Source organism: Bos grunniens, chromosome 9 (assembly GCF_055505025.1).
Source record: "Bos grunniens cultivar Pamir isolate PY7600 chromosome 9, Bosgru_T2T1.0, whole genome shotgun sequence".
NCBI lineage: Eukaryota > Metazoa > Chordata > Mammalia > Artiodactyla > Bovidae > Bos > Bos grunniens.
Genome location: NC_141173.1, coordinates 42,174,357 through 42,192,375, shown reverse-complemented (window position 1 = coordinate 42,192,375; position 18,019 = coordinate 42,174,357). Strand labels below are relative to the sequence as shown.

At 42.7% G+C, this 18,019-nt stretch overlaps 1 protein-coding gene and 1 long non-coding RNA gene across 11 annotated transcripts in view; one reads left to right on the top strand and one right to left on the bottom strand.

Moving 5' to 3' along the window:
* ARMC2 (armadillo repeat containing 2) overlaps positions 1–18,019 on the top strand; it is a 120,006-nt gene that overhangs the window by 49,840 nt on the left and 52,147 nt on the right. For all 10 annotated transcript variants that reach the window (XR_015132922.1, XR_015132923.1, XM_086317389.1 and 7 more), the window contains 2 exons: positions 378–480; positions 1,814–2,037. Coding sequence is in view for 8 of the 10 variants with exons in the window: in XM_086317389.1 (XP_086173515.1) it covers positions 378–480; positions 1,814–2,037 (327 nt within the window). In the remaining 2 variants the exon portion in view is untranslated. The remainder of the gene's footprint in view (positions 1–377; positions 481–1,813; positions 2,038–18,019) is intronic.
* On the bottom strand, positions 4,036–16,509 carry LOC147365863 (uncharacterized). The gene is made up of 2 exons (XR_015132943.1): positions 16,055–16,509; positions 4,036–6,379 (listed from the first exon to the last, which is right to left on the bottom strand). It is a non-coding gene; the product is annotated as an uncharacterized LOC147365863 (long non-coding RNA).

Sequence of the window (18,019 nt, the reverse complement as noted above, 5' to 3'; positions counted from 1 at the left end):
TCATCTTTCTTTATTTTGAAAAGTAGTTACTCCATTTAATTAAATTTATCAACATCAGCCCTTTCTTCTTCCTCAAATATTCTTTAAAAAGTAATAATTTCACATATAAGCATGAGGCTTTATGAAATAAGAAATAAATGCTTATCATTAAAATGTGCTTACTCTGAATATCATTTATATTGTATTTACTATGAGCTAATTAGATACCATAATTGGCAAATATGTGGCCAAATCTTTTGAAAGTTGATTTCTTTAGACCTTCTTTTTATGTTTTAGATACACTCTTGCTGCACTTTCTAAATTAGATGTTTGTGTTGAAAAATTACAGCGTGTCTTTATTTCCTTCTGCAATGGTAATGTGACTTCTTTCTCTGCAGCTTAAAGTGAGTGGAAAGAATCTTCTTAATGTTTGCAAACTTATATTTAAAATTAGCAGAAGTGAGAAGAATGATTCTCTGATTCGAAATGACAGCATTCTGGGTGAGTATTATTCAGTACTACCATTAAGCAAATGTTACACTTGAATATGATTGAAAAGTGTGGAGAGCAGAGTTATAATTAATGGTAGCTGGAATATTTTATTTTCTTATCATATGCAGAAGTTAAGTAATTTCTTATCATATGCAAAAGTTAGGTAATGCCTGTTTTTTCTCTGTCCTTCTCTGTGTTTTCCATGTTGCACTTAGTGTATCCTTTGGAGCCTAGGAGGATACCCTGCTATATTTTTAAATGCCTGTAGTAACAATATGTAACTTTACAAAGTGTTTCCTATTTAAAAATTTATTCCCTGGTCTTGGATCTACTAAAAAATTACATTTAGTAGCACTTGACATAACTGACATTTTTGATCTTTTGATATGGTAGGGATAATTAACTTGGAAGACATATATAACTGTTGTAGAAAATTGACATCAAAGTGTGTCAAATGTTTCAAATATGTGGTTAGGTATTGTAATACATCCTAACTGCCTAGCTAACAATGTGTAACTCTTTATATATCCTTAAATAATTAAGATGCTTAAATAGTTACCTAAAGAGAAATCTTTTATGAATTAGTACTGTTGATCTAAGGCAACAACATGGAAAATACTCCTAAGTCTTTTGTTAAGGATAAATGATCTTTTTTTTTTTTAAATCCCAGCAGACGGGGACAAAGCCAGTACTGAAAGAAATGTATAATGCTGAATAAGCTCGTTGAGAATAATAGATTAAAAATAAAGATTCTGACAGATAATCACACTGAGAAAAATTAATGTGAGATAGGCATAATTAACCTTATCAGAGCTGCTTGGATTATCCTAAAAGCTAGTAATTGTATGTTATTTGGATGGATGTTCTTGTCTTAGGGAAGGGCGGATGTTATATTTGAAGCATCCTTTTCTATGGTTGAGATATTTTTTTAAGTTCCTATCTTGATTAACTTCCTGTTCATACAGCAGCCAGTATATTCTTAAAGGTTTGTTGAAATTTAACTCTTAAATTACTTTAATTATTAGTTATTCTGTAATAAACTGTTTTTAACCAAAAATACAGGTTAGCCAATATTAATAAGAGGCTAGGAATGGCATTCAGTTAAAAGAACACTTTCTTATTTACATATTAATAATCCCATCTTTTGCTATCATTAATGTTACAGAGATTTGTCTCTTAAGCTTTCCTCTTTATGCCTTATGAGTAACTCTTAACAAACATTTGAACGTGGATCCTGGCTAACATTTTACAAATCATATTTGATGTTCACATAAAAGTGCTTTAATCTCTCTCTCTCCAGCGGTTCTACTCATACATTTGTAATAATTCATCTTTTTGACAGAATCATTATTGGAGGTCCTGAGAAGTGAAGACCTGCAAGCTAACACCGAAGCTTTCCTGTACTGCATGGGGACCATCAAATTCATTTCTGGAAATCCAGAATTTCTTCATGAAATGATGGGCAAAGGTGCTGTTGAAATATTGATGAGTCTGATAAAGCAAGTAAACGAGAACACCAAGAAATCTGGGACATGTTTGCCTAATTCAGGCCACTTGTTAGTTCAAGTAAGTATTTTACTTGAAAGTGTTAGACTTGTAAAATTAGTTTTCATGTTATCTAATATCACTTACCTGCCAGGTGGGTGTAACAGGTGGGCTGTTATCTATACCCAGGTGGGAGTGCTTGGCCTCGGGGATCAGGGCGGCAGTCCCAGCCCCACCTCCGCCCTGTGTGTGCCTGTTTCCTCTGAAAGGGCTATTCTGTGGCTTTTTATATGCAGCAGGTCTCCAGCCTGTGGACAACTACTGCTGCTACCCCACAGAGAGAGCAGGCCTGAAAAATGAATACTTAGCACCTCTTCAACTGCATGTTATAATCAGAATTTTAACAGGCAGAGTTTGAACTTTTAGAGTTTCTTTTTTATAATTTTATTTGTTGTTATTTTTTACTGCTCAGTCTTGGTTGCTGTGCGGGCTTTTCTCTAATTGTGACGTGTGGGGGCTACTCTTCATTGCAGAGGTCTCATGTTGCAGAACACGAGCTCTAGGGCATGAGGGCTCAATAGTTGTGGTTCCAGGGCTCTAGAGCACAGGCTCAGTAGTTGCGGCTCACACACGGGCCTAGTTGCTCTGTGGCATGTGGGATCCTCCCGAATCAGGGATTGAACCCATGTCTCCTACATTAGCAGGTGGATTCTTTACCACTGAGCCACCAGGGAAGCCCCTAACTCTTGAGAGTTTTGAAGCCAGGTCTAGGCTGGAGATTGCCCACGATGATTGGTAGCTCCTGTCATGCATCTTTTATCTGCAGTAAAGATCAGAAGTTAATGACACTGAGTGGACAGCTGTTGAGGGGATATGTAGATGACACATAGGCCAGAGACTACAGGAATGATGGTAGCAAAGCCAGATCCATTCAGAATGACCAGGGCAGGAAGGAAAAATGTGTATGTGTTACAGTTTTATTACTTTTGTAGCAGATTAAATCTCATAGTCGAATTAGTTTCATTGGAGCTGCTTCAGGTCTCCATTCTTTAGATGAGACTGTACTCTTTAATAGCATTTGAATATCAGTTAATAGTATCTTTGATGTAATAATTTATGAGGTTTGAAATGTCCTTGTCAATTAATAGGGATTGATCAAAGACTGAGTGCTTGAAGCCTTCAGGAAGGCATGTTAAAAATTAGTTTTATCTCCTGCCTTTAAGATGCTTAAAGTGTTAATGATGATTATTAATTTTGGACTTTGTGGTCTGTCTCCATTTTGAAAAAGACTGTGAAAACCTCCTTCTGTTATGAATGATTAAATATTCTACTGGATGTGCCATCTTTTGGCTGCTGCTGCTGCTGCTAAGTTGTTCCAGTCGTGTCCGACTCTGTGCGACCCCACAGATGGCAGCCCACCAGGCTCTGCTGTCCCTGGGGTTCTCCAGGCAAGAACACTGGAGTGGGTTGCCATTTCCTTCTCCTAATGCATGAAAGTGAAAAGTCAAAGTGAAGTCACTCAGTCGTGTCTGACTCTTTGCGACCCCATGGATTGCAGCCTACCAGGCTCCTCTGTCCATGGGATTTTCCAGGCAAGAGTACTGGAGTGGGGTGCGATTGCCTTCTTTGATTTTTTGGCTAGGAAGACTGAAATAAGGAACATTTTCATACTGACAGTGTTATTGAGTTATTCAAACTTTCCCTCAATGAAAATAGTTATTTTGGTTATATAATTACGTTTCTTGTTAAAATGCAAAAAGTAAGAGTGCAAAAATCACCTGAATTATTTTCACCCTGAAGTAATGTACCTCCAACTTTTAATAACCATTCTTCCATGCATTTTACATGCATATGTGTTATATATACTTACATATGTATAGTTTTTGCTTCTGATCATGAACTTCTTCATTCTAACAGTTGCTGTTGCTTATTTTGCATCACCCTCTTTCCTCCGTGTTTCTCCTCCTAGTCCACACGACACGTGTGCTCAGCGCCCTTTAATACACCCATAGGTTTTCAAAAATGGAATATGCTATTCACGTCTCTTTTTTCATTTAACAATACATAGTAAAAACTCTATAGACTTATTTTATTCTTTTTATTGGCAGCATAATATTCTGTGGTGAAAATTTTATACCTCAAATTCTCAAGCATTCTTCTATTGAGGAGGTACTCTGCTTTTAATTTTCACATAAAAGCTTCTAGAATTCTTGTTTTGTTTTAGAAAGCTCTTTAATAAGCATATAGTTGTCCCTCAGTATCTGCAGAGGATTGAATCCAGGACCTGCCCCACATACCAAAGTCCACAGGTGGTCAGGTCGCATACTTGGACCTTGTATTCGTGGATACAGTGTACCATCTATGGTTGACTGAATCTGCAGATGCGAAATATACGAGGGCAACTGTATATATGTACATACATTTATATATAATTTATAAATTCAGAAATAAGTGTAGAAATGTATTTATATATAATTATTGTTGCTCAGTCACTAAATTGTATCCGACTCTTTGTGACCCCATGGACTGCAGCGCGCAGGCTTCCTGCCCTTCAGTATCTCCCAGAGTCTTCTCACATTCATGTCCATTGAGTCCATTGAGTCCGCTGATGCTATCTATTTCCCAGAGTTTGCTCACTGCTCTTTAGTTCCTCTTCATTTTCTGCCATCAGAGTGGTATCATCTATATATCTGAGGTTATTGATATTTCTCCCAGAAACCTTGATTCCAGCGTGTGGGTCATCCAGCCCAGCATTTCACAGGATGTATTCTGCATAGAAGTTAAATAAGCAGGATGACAATATACAGCTGTGTTGTACTCCTTTCCCAACTTTGAACCAGTCTGTTGTTCTGTGTCTAGTTCTAAACATTGCTTCTTGACCTGTATACAGGCTTCTCAGGAGACCAGTAAGGTGGCTTGGTACTCCGGTTTTTTTAAGAATTTGCTACCGTTTGTTGTGATCCACACAGTCAGTGGATTTAGTATAGTCAATGAAGCAAAAGTAGTTATTTTTCTGGAACTCCGTTGCTTTCTCCATGATCCAGTGAATGTTGGCAATTTGATTTCTGGTTCCTCTGCCTTTTCTAAACCCAGCTGGTACATCTAGAAGTTCTTGGTTCATATACTGCTAAAGCCTAACTTGAAGCATTTTGAGCATGACCTTGCTAGCATGTGAAAAGAGTGCAATCAACAGTAGTTTGAACATTCTTTGGCCTTGCCCTTCTTTGGGATTGGAATGAAACTGACCTTTTCCAGTCCTGTGGCCACTGCTGAGTTTTCCAAATTTGTTGGCATATTGAGTGCAGCACTTGAAGAGCATCATCTTTTAGGATTTGAAATCACTGAACTAGAATTCTATCACCTCCACTAGCTTTATTCATAGTAATGCTTCTTAAGGCCCACTTAACTTCACACTTCAGGATGTCTGGCTTTAGGTGAGTGACCACACCACTGTGGTTATCCAAGTCATCAATACCTTTCTTGTGTAGTTCTTCTCTATATTCTTGCCACCTCTTCTTAATCTCTTCTGCTTCTGTTAGGTCCTTACCGTTCTGTCCTTTATCATGCCCATCCTTGCATGAAATGTTCTCTTGATATCTCCAATTTTCTTGAAGAGATCTCTAATCTTTCCCATTCTGTTGTTTTCCTCTATTTCTTTGCATTGTTCATTTAAAAAGGCCTTCCTATCTCTCCTTGCTATTCTTTGGAATTCTACATTCAGTTGGGTATATCTTTTTCTTTCCCCCTTGTCTCTCACTTCTCTTCTTTCCTATGCTATTTGTAAAGCCTCCTCAGACAACCACTTGGCCTTCTTGCACTTCTTTCTTTTGTGGATGGTCTTTGTCACTGGCTTCTGTACCATGTTATGAACCTCCATTCATAGTTCTTCAGGTACTCTGTCTACCAGATCTAATCCCTTGAATCTTTTCACCTCCACTGAATAAGGGGTTTGATTTAGGTCATACCTGAATGGTCTAGTGGTTTTCCCTACTTTCTTCAATTTAAGCTTGAATTTTGCAATAAGGAGTTCATGATCTGAGCCATAGTCAGCTTCAGATCTTGATTTTACTGACTGTATAGAGCGTCTCCATCTTTGGCTGCAAGAAATATAATCATTCTGATTTCACTATTGACCATCTGGTGATGTTCATGTGTTAAGTCATCTCTTGTGTTGGTGGAAGAGGCTATTTGCTATGAACAGTGTGTTCTTTTGTCAAAACTCTGTTAGTCTTTGCCCTGCTTCATTGTGTACTCCAAGGCCAAATTTGCCAATTACTCCAGGTATTTCTTGACTTTCTACTTTTGCATTCCAATCCCCTATGATGAAAAGGACATCTTGTTTTTGGTGTTCTAGAAAGTGTTGTAGGTCTTCATAGAACCAGTCAACTTCAGCCTCAGTGGTCAGGACCATAGACTTGGATTACTGTAATGTATAATAAAAATATACAAATAAAATCAGTTGGTATAAAGGAGAATTGGCTTCCCAGGTGGCCCTAGTGGTTTAAAAAACAAAACAAAACAAACAAACAAAAAAAAAATCCTGCCTGCTAAGGCAGGAGACATAAGAGATGTGGATTTGATCCCTGAGTCAGGAAGATCCCCTGGAGGAGGAAATGGCAACCCACTCCAGTATTCTTGCCTGGAGAATCCCATGGACAGAGAAGTCTGGTGGACAGTGGTTCGTAGGATTGCAGAGTCGAACACAACTGAGTGACTGAGCACACACACACACCCGTGACCCAAAATACATCAGATCCAGAGCTAGGACCTCTGGCATGCCAGTCAGTGCCGTGCATGTCTCCCCACATTCCTCTCCTTTCCCTCTTCACTTGCTTCAGCCTCCTCAGGTGCAAACTGACTCACTAGAACAGATGCCCCTTTCTTTTCCAGACATCAGTGCATCCCTCCGGGTGGGAATGCAGCCCTCTAGGGTATAGTAACTCTGTCCACACTGCCCCCCCAGCCCTCACCGGCACTGCCATGTCTCCACAGTCGTCCTCTCCAGCTGCCTGGCATCTGGCATGGGGGTGTGGGGACTACACAGCCCGAGGCCTCTCCCTGGAGCCTAGTCAGCACTCACATCCCGGTCCAGCAGGAGAAAGTGTGGCCCATTATTGCCACCACCTGAGAACGTGCTCCTCCCGTGGAGCCATGTGTGTCCCTGTGCAGTCATTGTGTGTGTGTGTGTGTTTACACGTGTTGGGGAAGGGAGATATCGTTTTAGGCCATTTCATTTGCAGAATTTTCTGGACTGGGCATTCCCTTGTGTTTAATTAAGACAAAGAAAAGCTCTTTTGTATCATCTGGATGAGAAAATGTAAGCAACTTGACTTCACTGTAAGAACAGATGAAAATCTCTAGTGAGTGTGTCGCACTGCCTGGCCTTTTATTAGCTCACTCCTGTGCATATTCAACCAAACAGATCTGGCCACAGGTAGCATTGTTTGATTACACCAGCTTTTGGAACTGGTAGCTGCAGCTCATGAGATGTTTTTTGAAAGCAACTTTGTTCAACTGAAAAAGTAAATAAATAACCTGTGTCTGTACTAATGGAGTAATATCTGTAAACCAGAGAGAACACGCAAGGCGAAAAGGTAAAGGCAGGACGTCCTCTCCTTTATGATTTTCAACCCGAAAACCTCAGTAGTTTTGCCTTGTGCTGTGAAGCTTCATGTATCCCACCCAGCGCAGTTCTGGGGGCCTCCTGTTGCCCTTGCGCAGCCCTGTTGGAGGCCACTGAGTGAGTAGAAAGCACTGAAGCTGGACTCTGAGGGCAGTGTAGGATGTAGGAAACTGGTACCAAGGGAAAGGGACAAGGTGCATTTGGGGACTGCTGAAGAGGTGGCCTGTCCAGAGCAGAGAGTGGCGTGAGGGAGGCCTGGGAGGTGAGATTCCAAGGCTGTGGTCACGGGCCTTGAATATCAGGCTGCCGAGTGTGGACCTGGAGTAACACAGAGCAGGAGGTCTGTGCGTGGGGAGGAGATGAGATCAGAGCGGCAGAAAGAAAGATGAGTGTGCACGAGACAGTAAATGGATAAAGACCAAAAAACTGAAATATGATGGGAGGGGAGTGTGTCAGGGGTACGGTCAGATGGGAGGATTCAGATCTCACACACAGCAGCCCCAAATAAGAGACATTGCTGTAGTTATTAGATTTTAGCCTGATTATAAAGGTGCTAAAGGAGCGAGAGCCAGAAGTGGATGTGAAAGGGATGAAAAAGCTCCTCCACAGCCCAGGGGCTAATGATGCTTAGAGGAAACCACTGAAGTGTTGAGATTTTTAAAAAAGTTGTCTTTGTGTTACTTCTTACATATATGTATACACATACGCATATGTTTATCACTGCACACCTGACTTTGAGACACTGACCTCACCAGTGTTTGTGCAGTGGCTGCTCGATGTCAGGTATGTTCTGGGTGGTGAAGAAAACACCAGTAGGGGCCTGCTTTTTGGTGTCCCCGTGTCCAGATAATAGTATTCTGATGCCCTATTCTTCTGCAAAACTCTGAACTGAACCCATGTGTTCAGTTCAAACTGTCAGAAGCTTGATGTTAGTAGCATTTTGAGAAGGTTGAGAGAATGATTGTTGATATTCAAAGGGGCCAGCACCACTTTCCACCAAGTAAAAGTATTAATCCTGGCAAAACAAGAGACAAGAGTTGGTCTGAAAAATCATAAGCATAAAGAAAGTTAATCTGTGCATGATCACTAAATTCCAGAATGCTAGAGTTTTGAGAGAGCTCCTTAAAACTTGGAAAAAGAGAAATACAGACCAGCTGAAAGGTTAGGCCCCCCTAGATTCCAGCAGCAAATTGCATCTCCTAGGGAGGTGACACAGATGAAATAGGGGTTTGTCAATGTTAATCTCAGAGGGTTATCAGAAGATGTTAGGGTTCATTTCTGACGTGTGTGTTCGTCGCTCAGTCGTGTCAGACTCTTTGTGACCCTATGGACTGTAGCCCGCCAGGCTCCTCTGTCCATGGGATTCTCCAGGCCAGAATACTGGAGTGGGTTGCCACTTCCTTCTCTAGGGGATCTTTCTGACCCAGGGATTGAATCTGGGCGTCCCGCATTGCAGGCAGATTTTTTAACGTCTGAGTCGCCAGACATTAATGTCTGGCCGGACTTGTAAGGGCCAACAATTAGGAAGGAGCCAAGGATAATTCCTGGAGTCCCCTCCATTAGAAAGTTTGTTGTGGTTTCCATCACCCCCCCTTTCTGGGCACCAGGGAAGAGTCTCTTGTATGTGTCATAGTCACAAACAGGCCCCAATGCCCCAGTGACTCATTTGTCCTCTTGTGTCTTGAGGACACAGTAATTGAAGAAAATCTCAAGGCACTCACATTCACAGCTAAGTACTTTGTAAGTATATAACGTAACTATTGGGCTTCCCAGGTGGCTCAGTGATAAAGAACCCGCCTGCCAATGTAGAAGACTAGGGTTCAGTCCCTGGGTTGGAATGTTCCCCTGGAGAAGGAAATGGTAACCCACTCTAGTATTCTTGCGTAGAGAATCCCATGGACAGAGGAACCTGGTGGGATACAGTCCATGGGGTCAGCAGAAGAGTCAGACATGACTTAGTGACTAAATAACAGCATAACTATTAAACCCAGATTGACTTAAACTAATGTTCCTATTTTTATGGATTCCTTTGTATTTCCAATCTTTTCTTCTTTACAGCCTTTTATTCTTTAATTTTGAGTTTAATCCTTAGAGAAATATGTTCTTTCCCTGCTTTGAATTTCACATTTTTGAGATTGGAACTGTCCCGCATGCCCCCGCCCTACCCCAGATAACATAATTTCTTTCCCTCTTCTTACACCTGGTTTCTCCGACCCCTAAGCCTGCAAGCTTCTTCCCAGAGGGTCCTTCAAGTTGTAATATTGCCCCCTTCTTGCTCTGTACACCTCCAGTTTCCCATCCTTCCTTTTTCTAAGTGGAAGTTTCTCAGAAAGGTCAGCCCTCCCACCCTTTTTCAGTCCCTCTCTTCCGCTTTGGCTCTGAAGTGTGGGGGAAAGGAAAGTGAATTAAACAGAGGTTGATCCTGGGTGGCTCAGAAAATGATACTTTTATTAAGAGAAATTAGAGCTTTCTCTATGATCCAGCGAATGTTGGCAATTTGATCTCTGGTTCCTCTACCTTTTCTAAACCCAGCTTGGACATCTGGAAATTCTCAGTTCACATAATGCTGAAGCCTAGCATGTAGGATTTTGAGCATAACCATACTAGCACTGGAGATGAGTGCAATTGTCCAGTGGTTTGAACATTCTTTGGTACTGCCCTTCCTGGGAATTGGAGTGAAAACTAACCTTTTCCAGTCCTGTGGCCACTGCTGGGTTTTCCAAATTTGCAGACATATTAGTATAGAACTTTAATAGCATCATCTTTTAGGATTTGAAATAGCTCAACTGGAATTCCATACCTCCACTAGCTTTATTGGCAACAATGCTTCCTAAGGCCCACGTGACTTCTCACTTTTTTGTCGTAGTTATCTGGGTCATTAAGGTTTTTTTGTACAGTTCTTTTGTGTATTCTTTCTATCTCTTCTTGATCTTTTCTGCTTCTATTAGGTCTTTGCCATTTCTATCCTTTCTTGTGCCCATCTTGGATTAAATGTTTCTTTGATATTTCCAATTTTCTTGGAAGAGATGTCTAGTCTTACCCTTTCTGCTGTTTTCCTTTATTTCTTTGCACTGTTCATTGCAGAAGGCCTTCTTGCTCTCCTTGCTGTTCTCTGGAATTCTGCATTCAGTTGGGTGTACCTTTCCCTTTCTCCCTTGCTTTTCGATTCTCTATTTGTAAAGTCTCCTTGATTTCTTGCATTTCTTTTTCTTCGGGATAGTATTGTTTGCTGCCTGCTGTGCAGTATTATGGACCTCTGTCCGTAATTCTTCAGGCACTCTGTTTACTAGATCTAATCCCTTGAATCTATTTGTCACTTCCACTGTATATTCATAGGGGATTTGATTTAAGTCGTACTGGACTGGACTAGTAGTTTCCCCAGCTTTCTTTAGTTTAAGCCTGAATTTTGCTATGAGGAGCTGATGATGTGAGCCACAATTACCTCCTGGTCTTGTTTTTGCTGACTGTATAGAGCTTCTCCATCTTCGGCTGCAAAGAATATAATCAGTCTGATTTCGGTGTTGACCATCTGGTGATGTCCATGTGTAGAGTCATCTCTTGTGTTGTTGAAAGAGGGTGTTTGCTATGACCAGTGCGTTTTCTTGGCAGAATTCTATCAGCCTTTGCCCTGCTTCATTTTGTACTCCAAGGCCAAACTTGCCTGTTACTCCAGGTGTCTCTTGACTTCCTACTTTAGCATTCCAATCCCCTATGATAAATAGGACATTCTTTTGGTGTTTGTTCTAGGAGGTCTTCTAGGTCTTCATAGAACTGACTAACTTCAGCTTCTTCGGCAGCAGTGTTTGGGGCAGAGGCTTGGATTACTGTGATGTTGAATGGTTTCCCTTGGAAATGAACAGGGATCATTCTGTCGTTTTTGAGATTGCATCCAAGTACTGCATTTCGGACTCTTGTTGATTATGAGGGCTACTCCATTTCTTCTAAGGGATTCTTGCTCACAATAGTAGACCTAATGGTCATTTGAATTAAATTCACCCGTTCCTGTCCATTTTAGTTCACTGATTCCTAAGATGTTCATGTTTACTCTTGCCATCTCCTGCTTGACCATGTCCAGTTTACCTTGATTCATGGACCTAACTTTTCAGGTTCCTACGCAATATGGTTCTTTGCAGCATCAGATTTTACTTTCAGACACATCCACAAGTGAGTGTCATTTCCACTTTGGCCCAGCCGCTTCATTTTTCTGGAGCTGTTAGCAGTTGTCCTCCTCCCTTCCACAGTAGCATATTGGACACCTTCTGACCTCGGGGTGGGGGTGGGGGAGCTCGTCTTTTGGTGTCATATCATTTTGCCTTTTTATACAGGCAAATTCATGGGATTCTCACAGCTAGTATACTCAAGTGGTTTGCCATTCCCTCCTGCAGTGGATCACGTTTTGTCAGAACTCTCCACTGTGACTGGTCCATCTTGGGTGGCCCTCCATGGCATGGCTCATAGCTTCACTAAGTTATGCAAGCCCCTTCACCATGACAAGGCAGTGATCCATGAAGGGCATCACAATAGGGCATTATTAAAAGTAGGAAACTGATACAGGTATAATGCAATTAGCTATTTTACTTATTTGCATATTGTTTATGTGATTGGGTGAAACTTTTCATCACAATCTTTGGTTATTAGGCTTGCCAATTTTTAAATTGTTTATTTATATTTTTGGCTGCTGTAGGTCTTCACTGTTCTTCCCAGGTGGCTCAGTTGTAAAAAATCTGCCTACCAATGCAGAAGACGCAGGTTCGATCCCCTGGGTCAGGAAGATCCCCTGGAGTAGGAAGTGGCAACCCAGTCCAGTATTTCTTGCCTGTAAACTTCCATGGACAGAGGATCCTGGTGGGCTACAGTCCATGGGCTCGCAACAGAGTCAGGCATGACTGAGGGACTGAGCCGGAGCACGAGGTCTTCGTTACGACGTGCAGGCTTTCTCTAGTTGCAGTGAGCGGGGCGTCCTCTCCAGTTGTGGTTTGTGGCTTTCTTGTTTTGGTGGCTTCTCTTGTGAAGCAAAGGCTCTAGGCACTCAGGCTTAGGTGCTCCTTGGTATGTGAAATCTTCCCAGACTGGGGATTGAACCTGTGTCCCCTGCATTGGCAGGCAAATTCTTAACCACTAGGGACCCCTAGGGAAGTCCCTTGCTAATTGTTTGATGATATATTTGTTTGTGGGGAGGGGAGCTACTTCTGCTTATGAGGTTTCCTTCCTATAAAGAAATACCCAGTAGTGGAACTGATCACTCACTTAGCCATCTGGCCTGAGAGAATGGGTAGTCAGAGCCTACTCTTCCCTTTCCTGGGAAGGGACTGCATTTAAACAACTTGTGTTCCCCTTTGATTCTCCTCAGATGACATGTCTAAAGATCTGGGGAGAGTCAGGGATCCCAAACATCTAACGGCCTTTGAATTTGGAAATGAAGAGAGACTAAGGCAGATGGGGAGGAAAATTGAAGGCTGTCATTTATAGCTGAGGAGGGAGTGCTTTCTAATCCTGAGCCCCGAATGAGATTTGCCCACCTGGTCACAGGCCATGCCTGCCTCGGTGGAGCAGGGCAGAACACCTGTGCTCGCCAAGCAGGAAGTGAGGTGACCAGGAGATTATGCTAAGGGATGTCTCCTCACAAGGAAGGAATATCAAGTGTGGGAAATGAGTATTCCTACACCACCTGCTTCTGGGGAGAACCTTTGCTTTTCAGTTGCTGTCATATCTGCTCAGTCTCAGCTCTTCATTTTAGACATTGTTAGCTGTGGCAATAAAGAAACATCACTAACTGTAACAGGTAATTCTGAAAATCAGTGTTATTACTCTGTAGTTCTTAAAGCATTATCTTTTCAGACTCATTTTCCTTGTTTTACTGATCTGACATTCTGTATAGTTTAGAGACGTTCAAATTTCTGCTGAACTGATACATATAATAGCGACAACTGGAAGAATCAGTTGCCTACTCGTTTTATCAAGGTAACCGACATAGATAGATAGATAGTGAAGTCGCTCAGTCGTGTCCGACTCTTTGCAACCCCATAGACGGCAGCCCACCAGCCTCCCCCGTCCCTGGGATTCTCCAGGCAAGAACACTGGAGTGGGTTGCCATTTCCTTCTCCAGGGGATCTTCCCAACCCAGAGATAGAACCCGGGTCTCCCGCATTGTAGGCAGACACTTTACCGTCTGAGCCACCAGGGAAGTCCAACTGACATAGTGGTGGTGAATGGAGAAACAATAATAAACATAGGCAGACATTAAGTAGAGTCTCAAAATAGGAGGGCGCTAGGATTTGAGGAGGGCAGAATCATTGCCCGCTGAAGTAGGACCCCTGTGGTAGGAATGTGCCAGCCAGGCACTAAGCGTTACTGAGGATTGTGAACTAGTATTACTTTCACATACATGTATCTTAACTCCAGTGAAAGGCCGAGGAATATTTGGGACTAGCAGTTTCATGTATATAATGGCATCTTATAATTGGTTTCTTTTATCTCAGCCAGAACTGTACTATTCATATTAATATATGAGACAATATGAAACTCCTTGGGTTACCACAGAGGCTCTGGTTTTGGCATATATGTGGTCTCAGTTGGGCACAAATCCAGAAAATGAATATGCTCTCATTAATAGAGGGAGATGGTTTTGCTGAGGTTGGAAAAATGGTGTGGCTTTGGTCTTGAATCATTTGACACTGTTTGTGGTCTCTGGCGGCTGTGTTTATTCTTTCACGTCATCATCGGGAAGCGAACCATTTTGCAGTTGGCAGTTGAGTTGAGATAAAGCTCTAGGGATTTTGGTTATGGCTATTCCAGATGATTGAGCAATAAAATGAATGCTTTTAGGAGACAGTCAAATGGAGCAGGGGAGACATCAGATGAGGAGTCAGAGGGGTCCTGGAAGCCCACCTACCTGGAGCTGGCGGCCTTTCTGAGCTTCAGTTTCCTCATCTGAAAAGTGGAGCTCAGAATACCTTTGCTGTCCACAAATTTAGGAGCAAACGCGATCAAGCTCACAAGATAGCTTTATAAAAAACAAAGTAAGCCGCTCAATTTTTTTTTTTTTTTTTGCGTGACAGCATTCAAAATATAAAAATAAAATGAATCTTGATGTCAGTTTTGGTAGAGGAAGCTTAATAACTTTCAGACTGTTAGTGGTACAATTTTCAATTGCATTATGTTCCAATGTTTTCTTTGAAATTGGGAAGATATTTCTCCAAGGAACAATGCCATGACTGACGGTGAAGTTCCTGGCCTAGCCAAAGAGCCTGTTCAGTTTCTGATGCACCTAAATGGGAATTCTGTGGTGCGCTGTGAGCTACAAGCCCCTCTAATCTGGGCCAGCTCTGATGGCCGAATGCCTCCTGGGGCAGAATCCGCTGAGTTCCCTGGGGCCTGAGGACTCTGATGGTGGGAGAGTGCAAAGGAAGAGGGAAGTCATGCACTGGTGAATTGAGCGTTCTGTGCAGGTTCAGGGGGACCAACCAGCCCTCCCAACGTGGGCCCACCCCAGTGCAGTAGAGAATGCTGGGGGTGGGGCCGCAGCTGCTGACCCTGCGTTATCATCATTAAGTTCAGTGATCTAAATCAGGAGGGACTCACGCTTTAAGGCAGAGATTTCAATGTGTTTGCTAAGATTTTTCAAATATTAATAATTGGAAACATAATTTGAAATTGATAATAAAGTACCTAAATTGATTTTTTTTAAGTGCTAAATCTTTTGAATTCTAATTTTGCTTTACTAAAATGCTGTTTGAGCCCTTATAAATTATCTGATCACTACTTGTTATAGTTTTTCCCTTTAAAATGGGTCTCCCATTTTTAACTGACAGTGAGAACTTTGAGACCCGACTAATTCAGTGTGAGATGGGATAGCTTTGCCAAACTCACCAGGCGTTTTACCTGGAGATGCTGATTGAGGGTGGGGCACAGTCTTCCAATGATCAAGGAATCTGGGGAAACCCAGGGCTTCCCAGGTGGCTCCGTGGTAAAGAATCTGCCTGCCAATGCAGGAGCCACAATCCCTGGGTTGGGAAGATCGCCTGGAGTAGGAAATGGCAACTCAATCCAGTATTCTTGCCTGGAGAATCCCATGGCCAGAGGAGCCTGGCGGGCTACATTCCAGGGGGCCGCCAAGAGTTGGACACGACTGTGCGACACACACACACACACACACACACACACACACACACACACACACACACACACACACACACACACACACACACACACACACACACACACACACACACACACACACACACACACACACACACACACACACACACACACACACACACACACACACACACACACGAAAAGCTGCCTCAGGAAGAGTGAGCACCACAAGGTTGTGGAGTGCGGCTCTGTCACTTCAGCAGTAGATTTGCAACCAAAATCACGCTAGAATGTTTCTTCCCTGATATATACCAAACATTCAGATCCCCTTTTGTCCCAGACATCAAATAAAAACTGCTAATTAGTGAGGACACTTACATTTTTATCCATCCGTTCTGTGGATTGCCAGGTCCGTATTCTTCTCCTTTTTCTTCTTCCCACTGGCTGCCTTCTGACTCAGCATGTCTGTCCCAAGGGGCTGCACATTAAGAGATGGGAAAAAGAATAATTGAAACTTGTTTTTCAGTTTACTATTTCTTGATGAGATGACCGTTAAGAGGTTGGGAATTGTTCCAGTAAGCCCTTTAGAGTCCAAACAAGCATCTATGTATGCAGCTAACTTTAATTTTGGGTTTTTGGTTTGTTTGTTTTTGTTTTGGTCATAAAGTATTTGAGATGGTTTAAAACATTATATACAATAAAATAGAAAAATACATCACTAAGCGGAATGAGGAACCATATAAACTAGAATAGAAACTTAAAGAAATGGATGTATTTCTCCAAGCAGGGAGCTTGGACTTTGAACTCCTGCTCTTCAAGGGCAGGCCCAGTGTGTGGGCTTTCTTGTGAGGGGGCGGGGGGCTTGGAAAACAGACTCAGCTGCAGAGCACACATCCCATTAACAATTTCCGCAAATATATCTCGGTTAAAAGTTGGAGCAAGGCTGAGAGTTAAGTGGGCTGACTTGGAATTTGCCTTTTGTGTTACCACAGTATTTAGCTAGGCTCTCCTCCCACTGCCCTCTTTATGTTTTTCCCAGAAGAAGCCACTTGTCTGTCTGCTGTTTTCAGTCCCAGCCCCACCCACAGTGAGACCCTTGGCTCACAGCCAGCTCCTCAAAATGGGGGGCTCTCATTGCTGCATCTGCTGGGTGACCTCCTCCTGCTCCTCCTCCCTGGGGGTGTTTAAGTTCTGGTTTACCACCAGGCCTCTGCTAATCCCAGCACTTTCTTGCCAGAGGCTTCTTAAAGGGGAAAAGCCTCCTTTTCCATCTCCTGTCTCCCTTGTCCCTTCATTTCCTTCCCCCTTTCTTTCTTTCTCTTCCTCATCCCCTCTTTCTTTCTCCTCCTGCTTATTATCCAGTTAGTATTTATGAGCGTATTTATTGTCCTCCAGATAGAGGAATAAGAAACTATTTGGACCCTAGAGGAGCTCACAGTGGGAGAAAAAGTGTCTGATACCAGTTGTAAGGGGTCTAGGTGTGAAACAGGTGTGAACAGGAAGGTTTGTTTACCTAGGAAGGGGAACAATCAACCACTGAAAAGCCTTCAACAGAGGGGAAGTGAGCCTGAGCTGGGTTCAGAATCCTGAGTAGGAGATGAACAAAGTGGAGAAGGAGCGGAGGAGAGTGTTGGAGGAGGATATTCTGCAGAGGCAGTGGTTCATTCAGAGGCTTGGAACTGTGGAAGGACCAGGAGGTTGTGTTTGGTGCAGAGTCTGAAAGATGACCCATGTGCAGGGAAAGGGAGGAAGGGAGATGAAGGAGATGAGCCTGGTGGGGTAAGCTGTGCTTTCCAGAGCAAAGAGCCTTTTGGATATGGATTTCGCCCAGTAGGCCACTGGAAATCAGAGGAAGTATGAACAGGGAAGGATGGGTTTCCGGATGCTTCCCCTGACAGCAGAGAGAGGCTGTGGGAGGTGAGCTCACCAGGGCAGAGAGGGAAGGAGCCCATTCAGGGGGTGCGGACTTTGGGAAAGAGATGAAGTAGGCTTAAACAGAACCAGCAACCCTGGAGGTGGGAAGAAGAGGTGGAACAGGTGACCAGTCAGGTGTCGAAACGGAAGGGGAGAGAGGAGTTACGAGCCCAGGAAGGAGCTGCTGTCATGGATGAAATGAAAAGGGAATACACTAGGGCCCCTCCAGGAAGTCTGTTTTTCTTTCATCAGTTATTTATTTCTTTGCTCCTTTTTGTTGTTGAGTCACTAAGTCATGTCCAACTCTTTGGAGTGTTGGACCCCATGGGTCCGTGACCCCATGGACTGCAGCATGCCAGGCTTCCCTGTTCTTCACTATCTCCTGAATTTTGCTCACATTTGTGTCCACTGAGTCAATGATGCCGGTCA